This window comes from Ruditapes philippinarum, unplaced genomic scaffold (assembly GCF_026571515.1).
Source record: "Ruditapes philippinarum isolate M1 unplaced genomic scaffold, ASM2657151v2 ctg10814_1_1_1_1, whole genome shotgun sequence".
NCBI classification, from domain to species: domain Eukaryota; kingdom Metazoa; phylum Mollusca; class Bivalvia; order Venerida; family Veneridae; genus Ruditapes; species Ruditapes philippinarum.
In genome coordinates this window covers 845-23,330 of record NW_026854802.1, presented here as the reverse complement: position 1 = coordinate 23,330, position 22,486 = coordinate 845, and the positions used below count along the sequence as shown (strand labels likewise).

General features: G+C 32.2%; 1 protein-coding gene across 1 annotated transcript; it reads left to right on the top strand.

Annotated features, from left to right (window-relative positions):
• The first annotated feature begins 11,575 nt into the window (after nt 1-11,575).
• On the top strand, nt 11,576-15,122 carry LOC132741104 (transient receptor potential cation channel subfamily V member 3-like). Its single transcript, XM_060729199.1, has 2 exons — nt 11,576-12,758; nt 13,386-15,122. Exons 1-2 carry the CDS (start codon nt 11,757-11,759, stop codon nt 14,676-14,678), a joined length of 2,295 nt encoding a protein of 764 aa, XP_060585182.1. The 5' UTR covers nt 11,576-11,756; the 3' UTR covers nt 14,679-15,122.
• The last annotated feature ends 7,364 nt before the right edge of the window (nt 15,123-22,486 follow it).

Here is a 22,486-nt window from a genome sequence, read left to right as displayed (position 1 = left end):
ATAAAATGGAATCCTGGTAGAATAATAAATATTTCTTCTGGAAAAGCATGAATTTTGATTATACAGTGAGAGTTTCATTTTGTTTTCTTTTTTGTGATCAGGTGATTGAAATATTATTCTTTGTGTTAAGTAATAAATAAGTAATAAACTAACATTAAATTAACAAATACATGCACTAGAATTCTATTCTACGAGTAGTAAGAGGACATTTTTCACTGTGAATTATAACTGATTTTTATAATTATAACTGATTTTTATATTTTACTGGACTGATTATTGCTGGGTAAGGATAAGGAATTTCCATGTGAATTGATACTGTGACATTAAACATTGTAGCTCTCTGACAGGTATAATAGTGTCGAATTTTACAATCCTGACAGCCAATGAAACATTATGTTGACATTTATCATAAACTGCAACAAAACATGTCACAGGAGCACATATTGAAAACACATATTTCATGTAACAACATTTTGTGTATTTTTGTATTATGTTCTTGTAAAGACTTTTCATAATAAGTACTGCTGCAAAAAATTTGATTACATAAACATTTAAGTATAATAATTTAGTATACATATAGCAACCACCCTTGGGAGACATAGATATTGGTTGCTGCAGAAGAGATGTTAAATTTATCGGGAAGTCTAACTTTGGGGGAAAAAATGATACTAATGTTGTAAAGTAATGATTTCTCTACAGAGGTTAGATTTACTTGAAATCTTACTAAAATTTGGAAAGAAATAATACTGTTGTTGAAATGAGATGATTTGAACTACAGATGTTAAACTTATTGTAAAGTCTTACTTTAGGAAAGAAATGATATTGTTGTTGTAAATCGGTGATTGCACTACAGAGGTAGATATGTAATTCCTGTCATTATTGTACATTTATTACATATAGATTAAGATTGTTTTTAAAATGTATAAACAGAGTAATAAATTAATAAAATTGATCTTACTTTTGTGTTTTCATATTTACTACATTACTTGTCCTCGGACATTGGTATTGATGGCTAATGCAAATTAAAATATCTTAAGCCTGTTAACTGATCAAGTATAAAAATACTTTATCAATGTAAATATTTTATAGATTTTGACATGATGGTTGAATATATGATCATGATTTATTAGTTAGACTGGGTTTTACCTCACAATGGCACAGAAAAGGTCATATGGTTACGTTCCAGCTTAAATTTACTGGTGGAGGAAGACCTCAGGTGCCTTTCCATGCAGTATTTCAGGCACAAACGGGCATCCGAGTAGAAGCTCACATGAAAGAATCCAAAGTCCCTGTTGGTATTAGAATCCACAGCGTTGAGGGGAAAGTGGTTTAAAGTCAACGACCTTTACCACTCGCCTACGGATGCCCCATATGATCATGACATTTATAGCAGAATAATTATCACTATTAAATATTGAAATAAAAAACTTGTCCTATTTGTAATACTTTTCATACGACTTCAGAATGGTTTATATGAGCCGCGTCATGACAAAACCAACATAATGGGTTTGCGACCAGCATGGATTCAGACCAACCTGCGCATCCGCGCAGTCTGATCAGGATCCATGCTGTTCGCTTACGAACCAAATAACAAGACGAGAAACTGATAGCGAACAGCATGGATCCTGATCAGACTGCGCGGATGCGCAGGCTGGTCTGGATCCATGCTGGTCGCAACCCATTATGTTGGTTTTGTCGTGAAGCGGCTCATATTATAAAATTTCAACAGGCGTCGCGTTATTTGAGCTTCGTCCATGTTTATTTAAGGCGCTCTGAGACGTTTCAGGATGCCATTAAATCAAAAATATTTTTTCAATTAAACAGATTAAACATCAAAAAGTGAACTTCATCATCTGCGGATGTTTCAAAATTCAAAATCGTACCAGATCATGTTAAATGTTGAATTCTGCTTAAGCCGGTGCAAGGGGTCGTGGACGGTAACTTGCATTTTCCATTACCGTCCATGAACAGGTTCAATCAAACCGAGCCTGCAACATTTTCAATTTTGTCTTGTTGGGCTGTCTTTAGGGATTCTTTATCTCACTCTATTTTATCAGATCAATATTATTTTCAAACTCCGAGTTATTCTAGACTATCCCTCGTACGTAAATGCAAACGTACGTACGTACGTACGTACGTACGTACGTACATACATACATACAGCATATATAGCATATGTAAGTATATATCTTAGTATTCATGTGACAAAAGCACAGTTCTTTGGCATATCATGAATGGGTTTCCTCTCTAATTTATGAAAAAATTGCTTCCTTTTAAATACACATTTGCATTTAGGCGTATGCCCCGCATAATTATGCGATACTCTTGATATTTACCCCTTAGTAGCTCAAAATTCATACATGAGATGAAATGACGTACCATTAATTTTAATAACTAGTAATAACAGTGATGTTATGATGTGCCATTTTTAGCTCGACTATACGAAGTATATGGAGAGCCGGCGTCGGCGTCCGCGTCCGCGTCCAGATTTCAGATTAAAGTTTTGGTGCAGTAAAATATTTTTCACTATAACTTTGTCATTTCTTAAGGTATCAACTTCAAACTTCAAATATATGTTCCTTATCATCAACCACATCTTATGTGATAAGGTTCATAACTCTAGCACCAACATTTTCAGATTTATCTCCCCTTGAACTTAGAATTTTCCTTGAAAAATATTATTTTTTACTGTTACTTATTTTATTTCTAAAGGGATCAACTTCATACTTCAAATATATGTACCTTATCATCATCCACATCTTATGTGATAAGGTTCATAACTCTAGCACCAGTATTGCAAGAATTATCTCCCCATTAACTTAGATTTTTTTACTAGAAAAATGTTATTTTTTACTATAACTTTTTTAGTTTTAAAGGTATCTACCTCAAACTTCAAATACTTATTCCTTATCATCAATTACATTTTATGTGACAATGTTCATAACTCTTGAAGCAATTTTTACAGATTTATCTCTCCTTGAACTTAGGATTTTCTTTAAGAAATATTATAACTTCTTTACTTTTTAAGGTATCGACTTCAAACTTCAAATATATATTTCTTATCATTACACGCATGTTGTGTGACAAGGTTCATAACTCTATCGTGACTATTTCTGGAATTATTTCCCTTGATCAAGGAATTTATGTTTACAAATGTTATTTTTTTACTATAACTTAATACGTAATTATACATAATTGATTTTTCTTTCATAGTTTTGTCCTCCTTACTGTGTCCAGTATTTTATTAGTCGAGCTTGGCTGTCTCCTGTGACAGCTCTTGTTTAATAATAAAAGAGATGTTGTAATGTGCTTTTCTTAAAATAATTACAATAATGTTATGATGTGCCATTTTGATAAATAGCACATATGCCATTTTAAATAATAAATAGAGAAGTTATAATATTCAATTCTACATAATAACAGCAATCTTGTAATTTAACTACGTAACTCATGTATGTCTTTGGGAGGACATTAGTTTCTTATGGCATTGACCTTGTCCGAGTCTACTGAGATTCCATGTTGTCCTACTAGGTACCCAACAAATGTGATCTGTTTTTTGACACACTTGTTTTTATTAAATGAGCCACGTCATGACAAAACCAACATAATGGGTTTGCGACCAGGATCCATGCTGTTCGCTTACCAACTCTATTACAAGTAGAGAAACTGATAGCGAACAGCATGGATCCTGATCAGACTGCGCGGAGACGCAGACTGGTCTGGATCCATGCTGGTCGCAAACGCATTATGTTGGTTTTGTCATGGCGCGGCTCAAATGTTACCTTACATTGTTTAGTTTGTTCAAAACTGTGTTAAGTCTAGTGTAGTCATGATCGGCCTCTGTCCGTCCGAATATCAGGACATCATCCGTCTGCCAAAAAAGATCCTTTAATGCCCTTAAGTATTTGAGATATCCGTTTTTTGGAAGTATTCAGGACTACGAGATAACCCCATTGGTAATCGATTTAACGCATATCTCCAAATGGGTGTAATAAATGTAGTTAAAAATTTATTTTTCTTGAGCAAGTTTAATTTGCCAAAAAATAAACTATTAGCGTATTATTTGGAATATACCGGTAGTTTGCCCGAAGCTTTGTTATATAATCGGCTGAGGAAAATTTTCACGTCTCACATTTCTGCCCAACATGTATGCGCCTTTTCCGTACACTCGAGCTCAGATTTCAATTTCGGTAGCAAAGGTATAGTACACCCCATGGTACAGATAAAGCTGGCAGCTACGCATTTTCATCGAGTGAAATGTGATATTCACCATCTTACCGCCCTGAATTAGGATGCTTCTGATAACATTTTCAATGAAAAATTTTATTGAATTAAATTCTTTATAGCAATCCTCCATATTAACATCTATGTCTCTTAAAACGTCTATATGGTCTTGTAAAGAGTTACCATAGTGTATAAGGGTCTGTGAAAACAAACCGATAACTATCAATTTTTGTTACCTTGGTCGTATCACGATCTGTGCGTTTTGTTCAATTTTGGTTTGCTTTAAAAAAATTAAGACTTCCAAGAATAACAGCCAAACTAGCGCCAGTGTCTAATTTAAATAAGACAAACAAACAGCTACGTATTGTTGAGATTGATTGTTTACTATTTCGCTGTTTCTGTCATTGTTATTCTGTTTTCGAGAGTAAGGTCTTGTTAAAGCTTTAGTTTTTCTGACAAATTTTATCTAAATCTAAACTACGATTCGATATCTTATTTTCACAATTTTCAGATCAGGTGCAAATTCACAGCTGTTCGCTAACTCCTAGAATGATATAATGAAAGTATCTACTGTTTCATCTGACACTTGGTTTCTCTAATGGAATTCAGCTTGTTCGTGAATAGATGTAAATATTCGTCGAATTTTGTTTAGACAGTGTCATATATCTTCGCGTTACTTTCTGATAGTCCAAAATTTTTTATCAAATTGTCAGCTACCTTTCCCAATGTTTATATCGGTGTAGTGACTTGTATTTCTTTATCTTCTTTATGAAGTTTTGATGCTGCTCTATGGAAAGAAAATCGTGGTTTCCATTTATGATTTAATCCATTTATTTAGGCTTGGAAAGTCAAAGTTTTCTTAAGGTTGTTCCTTCGTCATTTTACTGTAATATTTTTTAAAAATTTCATTCCAATCATCTAATGTTAACCAGGTAGTAATTATAAAATGACGCACGACGCGAGAAAAACGGTCTTAATGACACGCCAATAAAAGGTGTACTATATGTACAGCGATTTAAATGACGTCACTCTTCTTGCGTACACGGAAATGTTTTTATCACAGGACCCAGCACAGTGTTGGGATAGTGCAAAAAAGTAATTCTAGAAAAAAATATATACTGTGTATATAATATATAGACAAGGGATTGAACTCGCCAGATCGGCCGAATGCCACGTCAAAATTGCAAAGTCTTTTTACCTAAATCATATAAAGCTTTTTATCAAATGGCAGCTTAATGACATCACTAACATAATTTTCCCCACTTATACCGTTTTTGAACAACAAAACGATATTTCGGATAGAATATCGAATTTTTGCTAGGTCGGACACGGCTGTGTAACCTGTACCCACCCGATTTTCTACGTGTAAAAACACGATTTCAAACCATGTCATTGTACCAACCAGCAATATAAAGTATATTTTTATAGGCAAATGAATGACAAAAATAGTAAATTGATGTTATTTACTCAAATCATGCTAAAATGTCATTCTTTAAAGTCCTAGCATGACTTTCTGTATAAATACTATATATTTTGGGTTTGAAGCGTAATTATAATTTCATATATTGAACGAAATTTAAAACAAATCATATAACTGGAAACCGTCTGAGTATTACAATTACAGATATTCTGGATATTGTTAGATTGAAATAAGTATTAGTCATTCATTTGACAGATACTTTAACGTTTTCATATATAGTTCTCTATAACAGCTATTTTGAAGTCTAAATGTTATAACCTGGCCCACGTGGGTCAAGTTGGGAAACCACCATTATATTTTTTATAAAGTTCATTTCGATGACATTTATAGAATATTGAAAGAAAAATTCAAATCGTAGAAATGAAAATTTTGCCTGTGTCTCCCTACACTAAAAAATTAAAAGCATTAACTAGTACCATATGTTACATATTCAGGTGATATCATGATTGTTTTACCATTATTATAAAGATCGTTGCTTTAATAAGGTTCAAATACGCGGTTTTTACCTCTATCTTCAATGTACATGGCGCTCAATCTGTCTGGTTGTGTTCATTTGACTATACATGCATATATTAAAAGATTGACTATTATAATGTCCATTGAACAATAGTTGATTATGAAAATTGCCAAGGATAAAATATGATAAATTGCCTGAAATATTAAAGGCCTGCCCCACTCTTTTTATAAACGGAGCATTAACGACATATTCCGAAGGTTATCTGTAGAATTTATTGTAATTCATGTGGGTTAGTGATTATTCACATGGACTATTATCTATAATGTAAAAATGAAACCTATTATGGAAAAAATTCAAGTTGTTTTGACTTTGACCTTTTCACCCCCCATTTGTACTTGGATGGGCATAATGTCACTTTAATTTATGTTTAACTATGGATCTCTTTTTTGTTATTTCATACTAGGTATTGAAAGTATACGGCGTAGTGATGCCACATCTGACAATGAAGAAAAGTTTGTCCCTTCAGTCAGAACGTCAGTTTGCCTCTTTTTTCTCGCCAGATGGGCCCAATATACTTTTAACCCTGCGTAAAATCCAGATACTTGGAGTAAAACTAGATGGCATCGTACAACAACTCAACTTCCTAATTGACGAAGGTCAAACGATAGGTCCAGATGGTAAAGGGACAAACGGACCTGACGCTTTGCTGTCGATGGTAGACTGGACATTGCAGAATCAAGTTAATCAGACTTCTGCCTTGTCGATACAATATGTATTTTTATAGCAAACCATTTACAATGATATAATGGACAAACGGTTTGCAATAGTATTTATCATGGCTAAACTACCATTTTACACAATCGGAAATGCATTAGTACTATGAGTATACTCCTTAAATACCAGTACCAGTACTTGTCAGCTCATGCGGTATTAGTACAAATACCGGTATTGTACCAGTACTTTTATTTTGTAATTTAGTACCAATACTTTTACATTTCACCATATTTTGCATACAGACTGTTTAATTTAAATTTCCACAACATAGTTTACTTAATATAAAAGTATAAAGATAAATAGGATAATATATATGATAAAACTTTACTCCATCAATATTTTATGAAAACCAAAGTTGTCCTTTATTAACGCAGTACCAGTGCCACATTTTGAGACAGAATTCAGTACCAGTACAAATAGCAGCAAATTTTTTATGCGAGTAATTCAGTGACAGTACATTACCAATACAGTACTTGCAAAATAAATGTGCAGTAGCAGTAATGCATGACTGTACACAATTAAAAAGATCAGTTACTTAACTTGTTCTTACTATTTTCTTCAAAATTAAAAAAAAAACTTGCACAGTTACTTAACCTGTTCTTACTATTTTCTTCAAAATTAAAAAAAAACTTGCATATAGACCTATAATTATAGCATAGTGAATAACTAACATGGAATTAATTGTACTATATCTTATATTTCAGGTTAAAATAAGAACCGTTACGATTTTTGTGGTACTTCATGACAGGACAGAATGAAAAATCGAGTATCATATGAAAGTACCAGGTAGAAACCTTCATTACTTACTTCTAGGTACTCGGCAATCTAAACTGATTTTAAAAGTCTTATCGGATTTTCACAATGACAAAATATGTATCATAAACACTGTAGTTTTGTTTAAAAGCACATATGATTTTCTTCTTTTTAATGGTAGCAGGTAAGGCTTTTTCATATTTCAAAATAATTTAAATTTTCTTTTAAGGACATGCGAGGTGTTTAGTTGATGTTGGATTTGCACATCTAAAGAAGGCATGATGTAGAGACACTACAACAACTAGCCGATGTAACAATAAACAGCGTTGTATGTTATCCTCAGTGGTCATGGCAGCAATGGAAACCCTTTCTAGATATTTTTCAAGTATAAAGTAAACTATGTTTATCTCATTCAAATGAAAATGTTTTAAATGAAAATGTTGTTAACTTTAAACTCGGAGTTGCGGTACCACAGAAAGAGAAAATATACATGAAAGTGTACGGGTGTATTGTTTCTATTAATCGTTTACTAGTAACTTTAATTTACTTTACTTACATTTCTATAATAAAATGAAGTAAAAAATGTCCATACCGTATAATTAGAACATAATCATGGTCCTTAAAGAGTATATTTAAGCCAAATCAGGTAAAACATTTTAAAATGAGATAAATTGTATATCATTCCTTCTATAATTAAATCAAATTTATATGTAAGGATGGTCTTATGTAATAGTTAACCTATAGCTCTTCAGCGCTTCTTATGTAAAATTCTTCCAAGTATAATTTCCAATAACCGTAAATTATACCATACCCAGACTATGGTTTGAAGATCGATGGAGTAAGTGTTTCTGGGCGGAGCTATAGGTTAAAACAGATACACCATTGGTGCGTTGACGATTTCTGGGTTTGCGTAAATTATACCATAATCACGTGACCTTTCTTATGCAACCTCACTCGACGAATGCAACCTCACTCGACTTCGTCTCGTGAGGTTAAGGCATAAGATAGTATCTATTACTTATTTTACAAACTGACAGTACAAGTAGTTGTTGCATTCTTTTAACTAAAATATTTTTTAAATGTGCACTGAATAATATTTAATATTGTTGATTTATAGAGGCATATTAGGAAATACGTTTGTAACAGTTGTCATTACGGATATTTAACGCTTTCTTTTGACAGAACATTCCAGCACATTCGGTTCCACTCGGGCACGCAGGATGCGGTGATGGCCAGAATAACACCCGAAAGCGAGAAAAAAGTTGATTCAAGTCTCGAAAGAACCAGGATTCATGGTCAGGTGTCCGTCCAAGAGTTATTACGCCTGGGGGTGTCAGCAAAGCGCAATATATATTTTGTTGCGAATTGTGCGAGCGTTTGTTAGTCAAGACAATCGGTCTTATTATCAGTGATCTAGGTGCACTGTTATAACAGTTTAGTGCTTATACATATTCAAACTACTTGCCTCTATGTTCATCATACGGCATTATTGAATTGTTTTACAATTTTCTACACTGTTATGTTGTAAGGAATAAAAAAAAACGTAGAATTTGAAACTACCTATCTATTTATTATTTTTCATAGTCGTAAAGATAAAAAACGTTAAAATACGTAGACTTATATACTATTGTTTCTTTCTTTCTTTGTATTTGGTATATACTAAACAATTTGTAAGCTGACTGGATGATTCAACCTATGGGACCAGTGCATACAAAAACCTACCAGCACACCTGTACCTTACCTTCTGATCGTGGTCAGCAATATTTGCTATTCAGTCAGTACATATTTTGAAAAATTCACGTAAGTTGTCCAGACTGAAGATATTTAGCATGGTAATGATTAAAATACAAATGATTAGCTGTGTATGACACTCTAGTTCGTGTTGTTATTACGTTGCTAAGTCTCTTATTTACATAACTTTATTACTAATCTATCGCCGTTGCTTTTTTCTTTTATTTGAATGAGTTGCATGATTATTTTGCAAAAAGTAATAGTATAGAAGGTGTATTTTGTATAAGTGGTAGTCTATTAAAAGCAAAGACTTATATAGCTAATCAAGCAATAAAAACCATGTATTGTTAAATTAAAAAATTTAAAAAAAATTCAATTACCTTTGGATATGCAAAAAAAAAATGTTTAACCAATTTTATTATATACCGTTGCAATTTCTATTGATATTGATTGCAGAATGTCTGATCTAGTTGTATCTAATGAATGAAACTATCTAGCGCATTTTATTAAATTTCTCTAAAACTTATAATACAAGTAGTAATGTTAATAGACATATATTTCTGTGGTTTAAGCATATTAAAATAATATCATACTAGTCAAATGTGGAAATTCCAATGTATGGACCTATCAGATGTTTCCTAATCATAAGCGGTTAGTTGCTAATGTGAAGCAAAAATTTTTAGATTTATTTCTAAATGACTGGTATTGTACAGCAAACGAATCGAGTATATGTAAAAATTATAAATTTTTTAAAGAAATATTCCATTTCGAACCCTGTTTAACAAGTACACCAAACAACTTCCTAAGATATGTAACAAGAAACAGCAGACTTTCTGTAGAAGCCGGACCGTTGGAATGGTATAAATTAAAATTAACGTAAACGAATGTACATTATGTAAAAGTTCCGGAAGTATTGGAGATGAGTTATCTGTACTAATAAAAAGATTGTTAGATCGTAATTATGCAAGACATCAAAAATATATTAACTTTTAAATCTTTTATGAATATAAATATTACTTATTGTAATGAATACAGAATTTTTTGTTTATTTGTTAAGGAAATAATCACAAAATTTTAGAATAGATAACATTTCTACATATTTGTTTATTATGTCCTTCAAAATGCGTGTCTCTCTCCATTTTGTTAAGATTAATTGTATTAATATAATTATTGCGATGTGTATGCTAGGCATCTTTATGTAATGTATGCTTATATGCTCTAGCTCATGTTGTCATGCGTGAACATGAATTGAATTCTGAAATAAACTTAACTTTTTTACATTTAGATCAAACTAATTGAGTTGATTAAAGACAAATAAAATTGCCGCTTTAAAATTCTTCAAATAATAAACATCAACTATAATTTTCTCGACAAAGTGTTCAAATATATGACGTTCTTTAAATAGGTATATCTCAATAAATTGCCTTTTGATTTAAAAATAGTTTTCACTATCTTATTCAGAAAGAAAATCTCTACAAAAATGAGATAAAAACCAAATTTTGAAAAAAAAATATTTAAAACCGGTTTTTTCGCGTCGTGCGTCAAATTTAATATACATCAAATCAATAGTAATTTATTTATTTACAGTTGAATGTAAGTCTTTTTTTACAATTTAATGTAAATTTCTTTACATTACTTACAATTTGATACGTACGTGTGTACTTTTATAACTTCAAACTATTGTATATATGATTCAATGCTTTACTTCTGGCCCCATGTACTATTGTCTGAATGACTGGTGTTCAATCATCACCATAACATTACATTTTATTTCAACTACGAATAGCATATGTTTTCATGTTAAAGCATTCTATCAAACATCTATGAAAGAGACAAAGAGAAAATGGCGTAGCATATCATATTACACAACCATGAACTACTCTTAAAGGTTAAAGATAAATAATTATAAATAACAAAAAGTAAATTTCAAAAGATTATTTTATCTATTTCAAAAGCTATAGAATTGAATTTCTTTTTTAAAAAAAAGTTTGTTTGTTCATTAATCGATAGATTCGAATACATTTTGATCGCTCATAACTAGATAAACTACGATCAATCCTTTACTACCAACAAGTACATTCCGGCCCATAGTATTTTCTTTTTACAATACGTAAACCTGATTGTCCTTTATCTTGCAATGTACGCTAAGACATTCACATATATGCATTTGATATATAGGGAAAAAAAGAAGAAATAGCACAGACATCAGTTATAATTTGTAACCTCAAAAAAATGCTGAGTTTCAGTTTTCCGCCGAAGGTACTCGTGAACAAGCTTGTCTAAAGGTTGCTTATATATTTTGCCATGTGATCAGCTGTTTATTTATTGCATTATTCAATGTCGGTATACACGCATCAAAATATGGAAGTTAAAACACGGACTCAGAGAACAAAAGGAAAAATGAATTCTCATAAATTGAAGGACGAAATTCGAAAATTGTATTCTAGATTGGAAAAACTTGCACAACTGGACGAATTTAAAGATAATCAAGAGAGCGTTAAAGAGATATATGGAGATTTTGAAAGTTTTTTCGAGGCAAGTGGATTGGCTAAACAGATCAAGAACAAATTTATGCTTTTGTTTGGTAAAGATATACTCGAGGGCACATTTACTGTTACATTCGAGGGCAAATTAACTGAAACATTTATGGCTAAAGGATCTCTGCCGGAACTGACGGACAAACGTCAAATTAATGGCGACACCATTTTGTTTCGAGCTATGACAATCAATGTCAAATCTAAAGAGGGAATAACAACTCTTGACAAGATCATCAAATTACTAATACAGACATGCCCAGAGCTGATTGTGTTTCCAAAAAGCAATGATGGTTATGAAGGTTTAACACCAGTCCATCTTGCAATACTAAATGAAAATTTAAGCATCTTAGAGTCAATGTGTAACAGTTTGTTAACTGTCCATGATTCCAGACCACTTAGAAAAAAAATGCAAGGCCTATGTGTTTTTGGGCAAATTTCTAATGCTTCTCCGATGATGGCGGGTACACCTCTTGGTGTTGCAGCTCTTAAATGTAATGAGGACATTTTCAAGTTCACGTTTTCGAATTTCGCTACAGGTTTAGATGTTACGAATGACAAAGGAGACTCTATTCTACATTCACTCATCAAGCATGCTTGCGTACGGCCGGAGAAACTCGATGATATTCAGAGAATGTTTAGTTATGTTTTGCAGTGCAAATTTGATGATAACAATGTAAAACGGAAACATAAAAAACAGGCACGCAAACTTCTTATGTTGAAAAACAAAGAAAATTTAAATGTGATGCAACTGGCTGCAAGAGAACAACAGTTTGGAATATTTGAAATTATTATGAAAAACGAGGTAAGAGATATGATTTTTTCACAAGAAAATGACATTTATGATACATTTTCCTGTTTGTTAGGTTTTTTCACGTATATGTCATATGACATTTTTTAGCTTTACTTGGGATAAAGAACTAAGGTGCCGTGCCCATTTATGCATTATTTAGAGTAGAACCAATGACTTTCCGTAAGCTAGGTAGATAGATTTCTCACTTAAAGTGTCAGAACTGGCGCGGCTCGAACCGCACAATTAGTTTGAAGTCAACAAACTTAACGATTCGGTCAAGGACGCCCCATACATTTTCTGGCTATACTTATACAGTTTTTACTTTCAATTTCAATGATGTTAAGTTTAAAAGTTTATTTGTTTCTGATCATTTGGTTAACGATGTATTTATCAGTATTTTCTAGTCAAAATGATAATTGATTAAAATATGTGATATCAAGAAATAAATATGAGGACAAAATAAATTGTAAGATATAAGGATCAGAGTTTTGAAAATGCGTACGAAGAGTAAATCTATGTTAGAGATATTTTTGGAACATTTCTTGGCTTTGAAACACCAGCGTATAGCGAACAGTTCTTTCTTATATTGAATATCATCTATTTATATAGTCTCTTTTTATTACTTAATTTAATTTGTAGATTTACTATTCAAGAGGATCCTCCGATGGCCTTTACAATGATGAAGTATATGATGTAACAGAAATAGAAACCCTGAGTTTTGTTGGAATGGGCCCTGAAGATCTGGAAGATCTGAAACCAGACCACCACGAGTCAATTATGGAGTACATAGTCCACCAGGAAACAAACGCCGCCTTTCTTTTTGTCGATTTTATTCCCGTACAAGGTGTGATTCGACAGAAATGGAAGTATTACAAGATATGGTTCCGTGGATGGTTTCTTCTCCATCTTTTTTACATGTCCCTGCTATCTGTTGCTTCTCTAAATAGATCTAAACTATCAGGACCTGTATCAATAAGCAAAAACGCTGAATTTGCATACAACGTTACACGACATGTATTCGTTACTTTTGTTTCCGTATTTGGGTTACTGTTAGGTTTGGTATACCTTGCCATGGAGATAGCGCGACAGCTCAACTCACGTTTTCAATATCGGACATCAAAGTTTTTCATTCCACGATTTTTCCGGCATTTCAATACGCCATATTCAAATATGATTTTTAGAATACATTTTGGTATATTTTCTCTTTTGCTGATCATAGATTTCGTTCTTGCTTCAACTGAAGCTTCTGGCTCCTTTACAGGATATGAAAATTATTGCCTGATCTTTGCTGTGATTATTGGCTGGTATTTAGTCATGTTCTTTCTGCAAACATATACGGCATTCAGCATATTTACTGTCTTGATACAGAAAGCAATTTTAGATATGTCTAAATTTGCTTTAGTTATTACATTCTTTCTCGTGGCATTCTCTGTAGCAATGTACATGATAATGCAAGGGGCGAATACAGAGGAAGACGACTTCAACTACTTTAGTACAACAATGCTTAAAATGTTGACCATCATGCTTGGCATTGGAGAACTTGGAATTTTGTTTGAAGCTCGACACCCTTATCTAGCAATTTTTGTCTTTGTTCTGTTTGTCTTGCTTACAACAATTCTCCTTCTAAATGCCTTGATCGCCATTATGTCAAATTCGTGCACAGATCTTATGAATAACTATGGAGGATTGGTCGCGACAAAGCTTCACTGTCGCCTGCAAAAATTGTCACTTATTTTGTTTCTTGAAGGGTTCCTTCCCTGTTTTTTATGTAAAAATGTTGGAATTATAAGTTGTAGTTACAGAGTTGTAAATAGTAAAAGGAAGTCCCTCACAATGAGGCGATTATGGGTTAGAAAGTCAGTACACGACACTAACTACACAACACCTACACATTCGAAAGGAAATAACAGTAGCGTTAATATTAGCAAATGAAATCAATGAAATCAGACGTCGAATAAATACAACATCGTTAAATAGCTAAGGATATATTCAATAATAATTATTGTGCTGTTTAAAGTTAGTATTTTATAGTGTTTAATTTGTGTACTTAGAAATAATATAGAAATAATTAAACGATTAAGGTGTTTTTATTTTTGACAAACTGAATTTTTGAATACTTCTAGATTTGTTTCCAGAAAAACAGTTTTGTAAGTGAATGTAAGCATCATTCAGTTTAAAAGTGACTTTTCGTGTGCGTGTTTTTTGTTGTTTTTTTATCTTAGCAACAAACACTTCAAAAGGTTTCCAAAGGATTTATGATTATATCATTAGTCAGATAATTAATACATACTTTTAGGTGTGTAAATATTTCATGATTTTTCGACTGATATAAGATTTATCTGCTATAGTATTTCTGGTGATTTTGGTTAGTATATACATTTTTCGGCATTCACCTGTTGTATTTTTTCCTTTATGTACTTTTCCTAAATTTAATCAAAATAAAAAATAATTTCCCTTTTGAAACTTGTGTTTTTAAATATTTTTTTTGGCATTTTTTATACGTGAAAAATAGTTACCTGGTTTATTTTGGGCAAACTTTTCAATGGGTTTTTAAATTTATACTTCATAGATACTTCTTGACGTTTATTGCGTTAAACTAAAACGACTTAAGGTAATTGCCTGTTGTAATGTATTGCATAGTTTTATTTAATTTATTATTAAATAATCTTTGGTACTCCATATGATTCTTGAAGTAATCAACTATGTTTGTAAATTAAACATAACAAATGTTCATAAGAATGGTACTTTATATTTACAAATAGAAAGGGGTATTTTATATAGATATAAGTGTACGAATACTTCTGTCTCAATGTTCACTTTTAATAAAAATTTAAGATTTACACAAACATAACTATATACATATAAATGTATGAATACTTCTGTCTCAAGGTTCACTTTTAGCAAAATTTAAGATCTACACAAACATAACTACCGGTATATAGATATAAGTGTATGAATACTTCTGTCTAAAGGTTCACTTTTAACAAAAATATTTTAAACGTGATAACAAGACGCTTTATAATAATCGATAGAATTTTGTAGTTTTTTTAGGTATCTAAGATTTTATTTCACAAACTGATACTTAAAATAAGTTTTCTATTGATATTATTGATAAGATTTAATCTGCTCGAGACACCAAAACAAAAGATATAAAAGAAATCCTGACCGACATTAAAATACAAAAATGTATCTTCTGATCTTTTTGTAGAATATATGTGTATCAAAGTGGTTATTGAAAGACTATATAAAATATTTGTCATCCAGTATATTGATTATATATCCGTGACCATAATAATGACACTCTATTTGTCGATTTGTGACGACTTCAACACTAGTAGACTGTACAGAATATTTATTTGTTTTTCTTTGTTGATGTTGTTCTATCATGTATTTCTTCTGTTGTTGTTGTTTTTGTTGTTGCTGCTGCTGCTGCTTTTGTCTTATTTTTTATTATGCATGTTGCTTTTCTTTATCATTAAATATTATTTTATACATTGTATTGTAAATGAAATGGTTTCTAACTACATTTCTGTAACTATGGTAACTCTTAACACAATGTGATCATAACACATTTCTTTTCATAGTTTTAAAAAAAATAATCTTAAAGTTGTATGAGAGAAAAACATGTCAAGGTCTATTGAATAAATCAATCAAATCAATTTAAAACTCTTTGTTATTCATTATTGATTTTGTCGAAGAAAATGTTCAGATTTCATGAAGTGACAAAATAAAGAAATTAATGCTCAAGCTCATGTTTGTTTTACATAATATGCTTTATGATATATCTATATTTTTTCCATGAAGACTAATAGCGTATACAGTTAAGTTTTATTACGTAATCATGGAAACTTTGAATTTGTCAAATACTTGATAGTTTACTATTAGTTATACATGATGTTCGCTTACAAACCCTATAACAAGTACAGAAACAGACATATAGTGGCGTCCCCTCGTCAAACTGTACAGAAGTATTTGCATAAACGGCAATGAATTGCACCGTGTGTGTGTAATAAGTTGAAAGAGTACATATGTGGGCTCCAGTCTCACTAAGTGTTTCCAATGAAACATTAAAACATAAAACAAAATTCAGTCATATACTTACCGACAGCAGCAAACGGCCATATGTTTTCCACCGCTTCTGCGACGAATACTCCATCGCCGCTGCAATGGACCCACCGCTTCTGCGAAAGCTATGGCCAGTGCGAAATATTAATGTAACCAATTTAAACTTATTCAAGCCAGCTCCTGCCTAAGACTTGCTCTTATCCCAGAGTAGATAAAAATACAAAGTATTGTTATCAAAATATTTCAAACTAGACGATCGGTTTGATTTACTTACTTAAATTAATTAATTTGTAGTTTTATTTCATTAATAATTAATTGTAGTCGTAAAGAAAATGGGTATTAAAATAAAAGTTATTTAAAACCAAATTCTAATCTTTAATCGGATTTTGAATGCTCAATTAATTTTATTTGTTTTAATTTTATTTGTTTTAGTTTTATTTGTTTTAAAGATATTCACCTGAGATATTAAACGACCATTTTCATGCTGTATGCCAATTCAACGCAACCACATGCCGTGAAGTCACAGCTGGTGGTAGAGTATAGATATATGCAGTGTAAAAGTGTCTGTCTCGAGTATCCAGCAAATGTAAAAATTCATACCTTTAGATTAAAGAAGATAGATAGAGTTATACCAATGTCTTCAATATACAGTAAAACCCCTCAATTAAGACCACCATCGGGACTGGACAAAAGTGGTCTTAATTGCGTGGTGGTCTTAATTGTGAATATTCATATCACTGCTTACATACTTAATGCCAAACAATATTTAACATACATGGTAACGTATTAATGGTTTGTTCAATAGTAATTTTAAGCCTAATGCAATGAAGTTAACATAAAATAAAAAGATTCAGAGTATCTGTGCAACTATTTTGTTAAGGATTTCATGTTAATTGGAATTTTAAAAGCTTAATGTTTACTGAAGCATTTACGAGGGCCTTTGACAATATGATTTTAATAATATTAATGTAATTATACATGATATATCTAGAGTCTATATTTGTCTTGCTTATATTTAGTCATTTGTTGAAACCATTTAAAACTTTCTCATAAAATGATTTTGACAGAAATTTTCAACATTTACGAGCCTATTATTTACAGGACTCGATCTGCCGTCTTTTTCACCATCTCTTGTGATTTATTCTGTTTGTTTTGTTAAATTATATTAACTTGTCGCTGGACCTTGGTATTATTGGAATTGTGTTATTCTACGAAAACAAAGAATTATCCATGTTTTTAAAAATATGCATCTGCTATGTGCTTATAATGGTAAATATTGGGCTTACACTATTAAACAAATATTAGATGAATGTGGATTAATATTTGTATGGGAAAACCAATATAACATACAGCTAGATATTAAAGCAATTAAATTCAGAATTCTCAGTTTGTATTACGAAAAATGGTATACGTTGATAAATAATTCACCTCGTCTTGATACATACAGTTTATTTAAACATACTGTTGATTTAGAGAAATGCTTAAGCGTAATTAAAGAACCAAAGTATAGAATAGCCTTATCTAGATCCATAATTTAGCTATAGAATATGGAAGATATCGTAATATTCAAAGAAATGAACGTTTTTGTGACAATTGCCAATTTCACGAAAAAGAGAATGAACATCTCTTTTTACTTATTTGCCCGAAGTTCTCCGATTTGAGAAAAAAGTATCTTAAACGGTATTAATTCACATGGCCGACTAAGCAAAATTTTATCCATTTAATTTCCGAATCATCTTTAACTGTAATTAATGGTTTAAGCAAATTTATATATCATGCTAACACTTTAAGAAATTAAACCTATCAAATGTGATCTGTATTTTATTCATATAATTGTTAGACTCTTCTGGTAAAAATCCATTACTTGTGTTGTTTGTGTTTATATATTTTGCACTTGCTAGGAACATGTATTGGTTTATTGCAATTAAGTTTTGAAGTTTGAATACATTTAAACTTATATTACAATCACAAAAAAATGAAGTCAACATGAAAACAAGCGTGTCCCTTATCTGGCTGTTAAAATTAATTTTGTGGAATTATAGGAAATTTTAAATCCATGCTATTCGCTATTTTTTTTAATCTAAGCAAACACTTCAAAAGGTTTCCAAAGGGATATAGATGATACCATTATGTGGAACATTAATGCATACTTTTACTTTCAATGACTATATAAAGGCCCAAAAGTCTTGGAATTGGCATTCTTGTGATAATTCAGATATTATGTTAATTTGAGCCGCGTCATGACAAAACCAACATAATGCGTGGATCCAGACCAGCCTGCGCATCCGCGCAGTCTGATCAGGATCCATGCCCATGCTGTTCGCTATCTATTTTCTTTATTTGTAATAGGGTTTGTAAGCGAACACCATGGATCCTGATCAGACTGCGCGGATGCGCAGGCTGGTCTGGATCCATGCTGGTCGCAAACCCATTATGTTGCTTTTGCCATGGCACGGCTCATTTAGTCTGCTAAAAAGTGATATGAAAGCTTTTAGTTAATACAAATTTAGTGTTGAAAGCTATGAGCTTATTGAAACACTTTTGAATCTGTAAAAGTGTGAAAGCAGTCACGATATTGCAAAAACAGGGCCATCATGGCCCTGAAATCGTACACCTGTATATAGGCCCCTATGGCGGGACCAATTTTAACCCAGAGGCTTTTATTTGAACATACTTGGTAGATACCCATTTGAAGATGTTTCATGATAAATATCTAAGCTCTAGCTGTAAGAAGTTTTTTTAAGTTTTAACTATACAAATATAGGGAAAAACAATGACCCCCCCCCCCCTCTGTGCGGGCCCAATTTTGTCCCCAGGGCTTTTATTTTTAACAAACTTGGTAGTCACTCACTAGAAGATAGTTAATGCTTAATATCTAAACTCTAGCTCTTTGGGTTTTTAAAAGAAGATTTTATAAGTTTTTACTATATACATATAAGGAAAATCAATGATCCCCGGGGCAGGGCCAATTTTAACCCCAAGGCCCTTATTTGAACAAAAATGGTAGACACCCATTAGAAGATGTTTCAAGCTTAATATCTAAGCTCTAGCTATTTGGGCTTTTTAAAAGATTGTTTTTAAAGTTTTTACTATATACATATAAGGAAAATCAATGGTGCCCGGGGTAGGGCCAGTTTTAACCCAATGGCCCTTCTTTGGACAAAAATGGTAGACACCCATTAGAAGATGTTTCATGCTTAATATCTTAGCTCTAGCTCTTACGGTTTCTTAAAAGAAGATTTTTTTAGTTTTTACTTTAAACATAAAGGGAAAAACAAAGGTTCCCTGGGGCGAGGCCAGTTTTGACCCTAGGGCTTTTATTTGAACAAACTTGGTAGACACCCACTAGAAGATGTTTCATACTTAATATCTAAGCTCTAGCTATTTGGGCTTTTTAAAAGAAGATTTTTTAAGTTTTTTACTATATACATAACGGGAAAAAACAATGACCCCTTGGGGCGGGGCCAATTTTGACCCCAGCGCATATATTTGAACAAACTTGGTAAACACCCACTAGAAGATGTTTCATGCTTAATATCTAAGCTCTATCTATTTGTGCTTTTTAAAAGACTTAAGAGTATTTTTTAAGTTTTTACTATATACAAATAAGGAAAATCAATGACCTGTTATACTAAGGAAATGTTTTCAGTAATTTTCAAGCGCATTGAACTCGTTCCTTTTTCTCCAGCATATATCTATAAGACGGCTAGATAATCTATGTTAAAAAATTGAGAATCCATGGGTTTAGAAAAATCACAATTCAATTTGCATTCATTAAGATCAGGTGGTGCTACTAGTGCAGCTCATAATGGAGTTTCAGGCAGATAATTTAAGAATCATGATCGTTAACAATCAGAACATGGTTATGTGTGGGAATATGATATTATGAAAAGATCAGTTTCATTAAATCTTGAACTTTTTTGAGTTGAAATAAATATTCAGTGTGTCATTGCTACTCCTTTAAGAGTTATTTATTATAACATTAATGATTAGATAATAAATAATTTATGTTTGGCTGATTGAAATGAAAAAAACCATAATGTATTTAGTTTATGGATGTAAAGATTAACATTGCTCTCAAAAAGTCCTCAGACAAATTTATCATTGTTTTAAACATATTTATTTATCGCTTTCGAGTTCGCTTCCAGGAACCAACCAGTACTGGTGTCATATGAAGAAACTTGGTTGCGACCCGATTATTTTTGGCTCAAACCCATGATCTATTTATTATAAATTTATCATTGACTGGTTAATTGTCCATGATTTATACTAAAACAGAACAAAAGGGCCATGATGGCCCTGAGGTCGCTCACCTGTATATAGGCCCCCGGAGCGGGGCCAGTTTAAACCCCAGGGCTTTTATTTGAACAAACTTGGAAGACACCAATAAGAAAAAGTTTCATGATGTTAAGTTTTTACCATACATATAATGAAAAACAATGACCCCACCCCCGGCAGGGCCAATTTTAACACAAGGGCTTTTATTTGAACAAACTTGGTTGACACCCATAAGAAAATGTTTCATGCTAAACATCTAAGCTGTGGCTCATTGGGTTTTTTTAAAAGAAGATTTTTTAAGTTTTTACTATACACATATATAGTTAAAAACAATGACACCCCTGGGGCGGGGCCAGTTATGACCCCAGGGCTTTTATTTGAATAAACTTTGTAGACACTTACTAGAACATGTTTCATGCTTAATATCTAAACTCTAGCTATTTGGGTTTTTTCAAAGAAGATTTTTAAGTTTTTGCTATACACATATAAGGAAAATCAATGACCCCTGGGGTAGAGCCAATTTTGACCGCAGGGCTTTTATCTGAACAAACTTTGTAGACACTAACTTGAAGCTGTTTCATGCTTAATATCTAAACTCTAGCTATTTAGGTTTTTTCAAAGAAGATTTTTTAAGTTTTTGCTATACACATATAAGGAAAATCAATGACCCCCGGGGCGGGACCAATTTTTGACCCCAGGGCTTTTATTTGAACAAACTTGGTAGACACCCATTAGAACATGTTTCATGCTAAATATCTTAGCTCTAGCTCTTTGAGTTCTTTAAAAGAAGATTTTTTAAGTTTTTACTATATGCATATAGAGAAAATCAATGACCCCTGGGCCGGGGCCAATTTTGACCCCAGGGCTTTTATTTGAACAAACTTTGTAGACACTCACTAGAAGATGTTTCATGCCAAATATCTAAGCTCTAGCTCTTTGGGTTTTTTAAAAGAAGATATTTAAAGTTTTTTCTTTCGGTTGCCATGGCAACCAGAGTTCTGCATGGAATTGAATTCTTTGAACAATTTTTAAAGGTGACCACCAAAGGAACATTCCTGTGAAGTTTGGATGAAATTGGCTTAGTGGTTTATGAGGAGATGTCATTTAAAGTAAAAGTTTACGGACGGACGACCGACGGACGGCCGGACGCGGACGAAAAGCGATCACAAAAGCTCACCCTGTCACTTTGTGACAGGTGAGCTAAAATCTACCTCTGTGACAAAGGTAAGTCATTAAAGATAATATAATGGTATATGTGAAGCTTGTTAAGCTCCTTGAATCAGTAACAACTTATATACATATACTTCCATTTTCCTTGCGATGTTCTTAAAGGGAGACACAGGCCGAATTTTTATTTCTTCGATCTTCAATATTCTATAAATGTCCTCGAATTGAAT

Coding starts and splice junctions, on each gene's coding strand:
- LOC132741104 (XM_060729199.1), top strand. CDS start 11,757: ATGTCGGTATACACGCATCAAAATATGGAAGTTAAAACACGGACTCAG. Junction 12,759..13,385: donor AAATTATTATGAAAAACGAG/GTAAGAGATATG, acceptor TTTAATTTGTAG/ATTTACTATTCAAGAGGATC.